Here is a 7,400-nt window from a genome sequence, read left to right on the forward strand (position 1 = left end):
ACAGCTCACAAAACGAGAAGAGAGAACAGAAACAAGAAAGAGAACAGCGAAGAGAGACAGCTCACAGAGTAAGAGAGAACAGAGAAGAGAGAACGGCTCAACAGAGAAGATAGAACAGAGAAGAGAACGGCTCAAAGAAAGAGAGAACAAGAAGAGAGACAGCTCACGAGAAGAGAGAACAAGAAGAGAGACCAGCTCAATAGAAGAGAGAACAGAGAAAGAGAACAGAGAAGAGAGAACAGCTCACAGAGAAGAGAGAACAGAGAAGAGAGAACGCTCAGAGAGAAGAGAGAACGGCTCAGAGAGAAGAGAGAACAGCTCACAGAGAACAGCTCACAGAGAAGAGAGAACGGCTGATCCACTCACAATTTGTATAAAGTCAGATTTATTTTCAAAGTTTTAAAAAGTAGTCAAATTTTGATAATATATCGGACTTTGGAAAAATGTCAGAATGTTTTACAAAAAAGTGAGAATTATCTAAAAAGTCAGGAATTTGAAAACGTAAGATTTTTTGGAAAAATTTAGATTTTTGTTAAAATAGTCCAAAATTTGATAATAAATTGAAATTTGGAAAAGGGAGACGTTTAAAAAAAGAAAAAAAAACAGGATTCTGCTAGAAATCAGCATTTAAAAAAAAAATGTAATCTGATTACCAACCAGTGGCGATCCTAGAGTCGGTGGGGGCCCTAGAGTCGGTGGGGGCCCTAGGCAAACATTCACTGCACAGCCGACAGCAGCGTCATTTTCTCAGTCAGAATTTAGAAAATACATTACAATTACAAAAAATGGAGCATTTTCAATTATAGAGAAAAACTTAAAAATTAAAAATAGTCTGTATTTTGACATGATTAGGGCCACATGTACAAAAGAAATACAAATTAAAATCTCATAAATCAGATTCAGGCAGTAGGCGTATAGATGAACCCTTAAAGTATTATCAGCTGACAGAGAAGAGAGAACAGCTGATCCTTTACAACAAACACGACATGATCTTTTTAGGTTTTAAGTGAAATCCTTCTAAATATCCACCTTTTTTAGAAATGTAATCTGATTACCCATTAACAGCAGTAATGCCTTCGTTAGCTTCAGCCACATGACTTCCTGTCAGTGTGTTTCAGTAAAGCCTTCCTCTAAGAATAGACTCAGTCAATGGCTTCCAGGTCTCTGCTGACATCTGGTGTGGGCAGAGACAAAGAGCAGAGCGAAGCTGCTCGTCTCCCTCCTTTGGCCTGAGTCTCCCTCCTTTGGCCTGAGTCTCCCTCCTTTGGCCTGAGTCTCCCTCCTTTGGCCTGAGTCTCCCTCCTTTGGCCTGAGTCTCCCTCCTTTGGCCTGAGTCTCCCTCCTTTGGCCTGAGTCTCCCTCCTTTGGCCTGAGTCTCCCTCCTTTGGCCTGAGTCAGCACGAACACACAGTTTCTCTGCTGATTCCTATCGATCTCTCAGTGTGGAGCAGCCATGGCTCCTGCATCACAGGAGAACATCACAAGTGTTTTGGTCTGTTTGGCATGACAGAATATTAAAGAAGTAGCAACAGCAGCAGCTACAAAAAGGCACAGAAATTAAAATCTCATAACTAAGTCCCCGAGAGAAAATATCTTTTAGGTTTTTATTTAAAAAAAAGGAGAGTTTTATGAACTAATCCAACAGATTTGACGACACCATCAGACTGTATTTTGTCTCAGCTTTAGCTAATGAAGGTGAGCATGCTAATATGGCATGCTAGAAATCATATAGTGGTGCAGACACAAGTCCTTAAACCTAGGAATGAGTTAGCATTTGACCACTTCCTGCTCCCTCTCCTGTCAAGGGAACACTAGCCATGCTAACTTGTGGCCTACACAAGATAAGATATGTTTATTCATCCCAGTTTGGGAAATCCCTTTGTCCCAGCAGCACGTAGACAAGCAGAGATGAAACACATGCGTCACTTCCGGGCAAAAATGACAGCTCCGCCCACTTTTGGGGGAAAAGCTGTCATCTGAACGGCGGTCAATTCAAATTCTGAAGTTTTTGCCAATCCGATCAGAAATGTAAGAAAACCGTGGATTTATGGATCTTCAAAGAGCCCGATTCCGATGGCCAGTCAGGCAAACAATCACATTAAATCATTTGAAATCGACGATCGGGCTCGAAATATGGTTAAATATAGCAGTAGGCGATCGATGTCAAATAGATGAGAGTAACATCTACGTCACTTTACGGCCCCGCCCACTTTTGGGGGAAACAACGCTGTCATTTGAACGGCGATCGAGCCTGAAGCCACAGAGCTCTTCTGTTACGGTCCTTTCTTCTGAGAGGAAGTTCAGAAACACTGAACTCTGGATTTGTTTTAATGTTTGAGGAGCAATAAACGCAGTGTTTCCCCTACCATTGTCTTGGCCGGGCCCTGCGCCCTGCGCCCTGCGCCCGGCCAACGGAGCCCCGCGTCCCACCTGAAATTCAAGGTGTTTGGTTTTTTGGTTTTTATTTTTTTTTTAATTAAAAAAAAAAAAAAAAAATATATATATATATATATATATATATATATATATATATATATATATATATATATCACCAAATTGCAACTGAAGTAATCTATCTACGGTCACTTTGAACATGTGCTCTTTTATTAAATAAACTAAACGCCTATGTTATTTATCCAATGTGTGCATGTTTCAGTGTCCACTGCGTTGCGTATTCACATTCTCCCTCCGCTCTGTTTCTGACACACACACACACACACACACGAATGCGCACACACACACACGAATGCACACACACACACACGAATGCGCACACACACACACACGAATGCGCACACACACACACACGAATGCGCACACACACACACACGAATGCGCACACACACACACACGAATGCACACACACACACACACGAATGCACACACACACACACACGAATGCACACACACACACACACACGAATGCACACACACACACACGAATGCACACACACACACACACGAATGCACACACACACACACACGAATGCACACACACACACACACACACACACACACACACACACACACACACGAATGCACACACTCACAATCAGAGACAAGAGCGGAGGAGAACAACAAAGTGTAAAAAAGTCAAACAAATCTGCATTATTGCCCCGAGCTCTGCTGTCTGCCCCTTTGTGTGTGTCCCCCCCCCCCCCCCCCCCAGTTTCAAATTCGTTTATTATTATTTTTTAACCTCAAGCCGTTATCGATAAAAAAAAGAAATTCAAAAAAAGATTGCGGGCACCCCCCCGTTGGCACCCCCCCGTTGGCAGCACCCTGCCAAGGCAGTAAACCTAGAGGAAACACTGAAACGACACAGCAGCTTGTTGGCGTGATAAAACTATTACTTTCCGCCTCGCTCATGAGAGTAACAGCCTCGCCTACTGATTTTAATTGAACCATATATCGAGCCGATCGTCGATTTCCAATGATTTAATGTAATAGTTTGCCTGACTGAACATCGTGATCGGGCTCTTTGAAGATCAGAAAATCCACGGTTTTCAAACATTTCTGATCGGATTGGCAAAAACTTCAGAATGTGTATTGATCGCCGTTCAAATGACAGCGCTGTTTTCCCCCAAAAGTGGGCGGGGCCGTAATTTTCGCCCGGAAGTGACGTAATTGTTGCTCATCTATTGCACACAAATACAAAATGTAATCAAATACAAAATGACATCAACGTTACAAAATAAACACTCTCTTGTCTCCCCCTGTCTGGTCTCCTCCTCTCTTGTCTCCTCCTCTCTGTCTCCTCCTCTCTTGTCTCCTCCTCTCTTGTCTCCTCCTCTCTGTCTCCTCCTCTCTTGTCTCCTCCTCTCTGTCTCCTCCTCTCTTGTCTCCTCCTCTCTTGTCTCCTCCTCTCTCGTCTCCTCCTCTCTTGTCTCCTCCTCTCTGTCTCCTCCTCTCTGTCTCCTCCTCTCTTGTCTCCTCCTCTCTCGTCTCCTCCTCTCTTGTCTCCTCTCTCTCGTCTCCTCCTCTCTCGTCTCCTCCTCTCTCGTCTCCTCCTCTCTCGTCTCCTCTCTCTCTCGTCTCCTCCTCTCTCGTCTCCTCCTCTCTCGTCTCCTCCTCTCTCGTCTCCTCTCTCTCGTCTCCTCCTCTCTCTTGTCTCCTCCTCTCTCTTGTCTCCTCCTCTCTCTTGTCTCCTCCTCTCTGTCTCCTCCTCTCTGTCTCCTCCTCTCTTGTCTCCTCCTCTCTCGTCTCCTCCTCTCTTGTCTCCCTCTCTCGTCTCCTCTCTCTCGTCTCCTCCTCTCTCGTCTCCTCCTCTCTCGTCTCCTCCTCTCTCGTCTCCTCCTCTCTCGTCTCCTCCTCTCTCGTCTCCTCTCTCTCGTCTCCTCCTCTCTCTTGTCTCCTCCTCTCTCTTGTCTCCTCCTCCCTCGTCTCCTCCTCTCTCGTCTCCTCTCTCTCTTGTCCTCCTCTCTCGTCTCCTCCTCTCTCGTCTCCTCCTCTCTCGTCTCCTCTCTCTCGTCTCCTCCTCTCTCTTGTCTCCTCCTCTCTCTTGTCTCCTCCTCTCTTGTCTCCTCCTCTCTTGTCTCCTCCTCCCTCGTCTCCTCCTCTCTTGTCTCCTCCTCTCTTGTCTCCTCCTCTCTCGTCTCCTCCAGCTGGGCCTCCAGGACTGCTGGCTGCACAAGGCAAATGGCGGCATGGTTCTCCTGACCTTCTTCATGTGCCGCATCGCCCTCTTCCCCTACATGTACTGGGTGTACGGACGCCACTACGACCTCCCTCTCTACAGCGTTCCCTTCCACCTGCCGCTGCTCACCAACCTGGGGAACGCGTGCATCCTGGCGCCGCAGGTCTACTGGTTCGTGTTGCTATGCAGGAAAGGATTTCGTCTTTATCGACGCAGCCGCATGCCGGAAGTTCAACCGGACGTTCAACCCCTCGCGGACAATCCCAAAGCTGATTGATATCCGTTTTCACAATTTTTTTTTTTGCTCGCTCAAAGCCGCACACTTCAGCTACTAACGCTACTTCGACTACTTCTGCAAAAAGGCACTAGTTTAACACATTTCGACATTTCCCCTCCACCATCGTACTGTAGTACACCAGGACTGCCTGCTCTTTGTCCCACGACTCCTGGGCATCTTTCCGCACACTTTAAAAGAAAAAAATAATATCCTGTGTTACAAAAATATCTTCTGCCTGAAGTGGATCTCTCTCTCTCTCCGTCGATCCAGCTCTACTACTGATGATTTTTCTTCTTTGGATCTTACTGCGTCCGTCTACATTTTACAACACTGGAGAGAGGTTCTGCTTCATGAGAGTAAAAAAAAAGTGGGAGGAGCTTCCACTGGAGAGACGATTTCCTCTCACTGCTACTGTGTCTCTTCTGACCTGTTACAGAGGGTGAGAGACCTGTTACAGAGGGTGAGAGACCTGTTACAGAGGGTGAGAGACCTGTTACAGAGGGTGAGAGAGTGCCGACAGGTTGTATTTATTTTAAAGATTTCTGTTTCCTCTACCCCCCATCCGATATCCAATGATCACACCAGGAAGGATTAGGAATCGAGGGTGGGCGGTTGGATTTATTGTGAGGAATACATTTCACTTTGTTAACCTGTTAATGTGACTCTTCACCATGTGTGTAGCTTCCCATCCCGCATGTTCTCCATCAGTTTGTAAATCTGCAAATCCCATTTTCACTCCCACACTTGTACAACCCCGGCTAATTAGTTCTCTGTATGCATGGTGAACCCCCCCCCCCCCCCCCCTCCCTTATTTAAAAACTGCTCTCATGTAATTGGGAAGACTTTTATTTTAAGAAAGCTTTTGGGAACACTCCTACGTTGGAGTTGGAGTGGGAGTTTGTGGCACTGATATTGATAAGAGATTACCTCAGTTTTAGAAAAACGTTTTCAGTTTTTTGACTTGTATGCATGGCAGCTAAAGTCCATGCTAGCTTTGTATTTTGAAGGCTGTGAAATTCACTTGAAAAAGAAAAGAAATACACACTCAGTGTCTAAGTACTGTTGTGAAGCCATGATGGGATAAGATGCAGCCCGGTATGGAAAAAGAAACCCATTGCGAGACATCTTGGTCCATTTAAGAAGTGGGAAACGAAATGTTCTGCTTTTGGACAAACTGAAACCCAAATACAAGCTTTTAAATGTCCTCTTGGTCTTTACATGATATGATAATACTACGACATGTATTTTTTGAAAATATTAAGGTCTTCTCTACTAAAGAAACCCTTAATCGACTAACACTCAAAGGATTTTACTTTACTAATTGATTCATTGATGTAATGGTCATATCTGTAAGACATCTTAGTCGATTAAGAACGACTGAAACCTGCAAAATGTTATGTTTTCGGACAAACACAAAAGCATTTCGATTTCTTCTTGGCCTTTATACGATGCAATTATAAAAATGTTGGCATCACAGCAGCTCCGTTACGTTCACATATTTACCACGAGAAACAGACCTCTGAGAGAACATTAAAATATATCATCTGCATGTCTCCTCGGTGCAGAGGGGGAGCTGCTGAGAGATGCCTCGTTTGATGACACTGGAGAATCTGCAGCTGCATTGCTGGCAGTGAACGTTGAAGTCGAGACGCCGCAGTGTTCGAGGGTCACTTGGGGTCAAATGTTTGTCAGGAGATGAAGGAGAGGAGGGAGGGAGGGAGGGGGGGGGTGAACTCAGGGCGGGTGTCAGAGCAATAAGGTGAGCTTAGGCTACAACAAACGAAGGATATCAGGAGAGATTGTTCTTGTCAGTATGAGATGTTGTTTTGTGCTGAAGTTGCTCTCACTCGTCGAGCTCTGCACATAAACACATTTAAATAGTGACTTCACGATTTCATGAGACTGCAGCGAGGTCAGTCACACACAAATTAAAAACCTTACATTTATGGATTTTTTTTGTTTTAAATGTCCTGCAAATTCAATCTATGCAAGAAGAGGCATGTATTCAGACGCGTCACATCAGCCTCACCTGGGGACCATAGCATCTCTCCTTTCTCCACACTACATATCGTTGTCTTTTTTTAAATGTACCTCAGTTGTGTTCTCATGAATTCATTTACTGCTGAAAGAATAAATGCTTATTGATCATTTAAGTAAGGATTGTTGTAGCATACACAAAGACAAGTTTACAGCTGCAGCTCAGTTGACGTTTTCCAACTAATATGAAAATCACTTTTATAAAAACTACAAGTTTTGTTAAAAACACAAATGCATTTCTTTAAAGGCAGCAGATCTAACTTGCGCCTCATTGTTTGGTTTCAAATCCAAAATGTTCTTCGGATAGTTTTGTGTCATGATGTTCCCACTTTGCATTAAAGCGAAAATACGTGACTTTTGCTCATCGTTGTGAAAGTTTACAGTCGTTAAAGACGATATATGTTTAAATAAGCTAACAAGCAGCTTTAAGAACAAATGCAGTCAATGTGT

General features: G+C 44.4%; 1 protein-coding gene across 1 annotated transcript; it reads left to right on the forward strand.

Annotated features, from left to right (window-relative positions):
* Nucleotides 1-4,599: 4,599 nt before the first annotated feature.
* LOC117490065 (ceramide synthase-like) lies at nucleotides 4,600-5,717 on the forward strand (the record flags this gene model as incomplete). Its single annotated transcript, XM_034139654.1, is given in 1 exon segment — nucleotides 4,600-5,717. A coding segment is annotated over 1 exon segment (314 nt), but the record flags the coding sequence as incomplete, so codon positions are not given.
* Between the last annotated feature and the right edge of the window lie 1,683 nt (nucleotides 5,718-7,400).

The sequence above is a fragment of the Trematomus bernacchii genome, unplaced genomic scaffold (assembly GCF_902827165.1).
Source record: "Trematomus bernacchii unplaced genomic scaffold, fTreBer1.1, whole genome shotgun sequence".
In the NCBI taxonomy this organism is placed as follows: domain Eukaryota; kingdom Metazoa; phylum Chordata; class Actinopteri; order Perciformes; family Nototheniidae; genus Trematomus; species Trematomus bernacchii.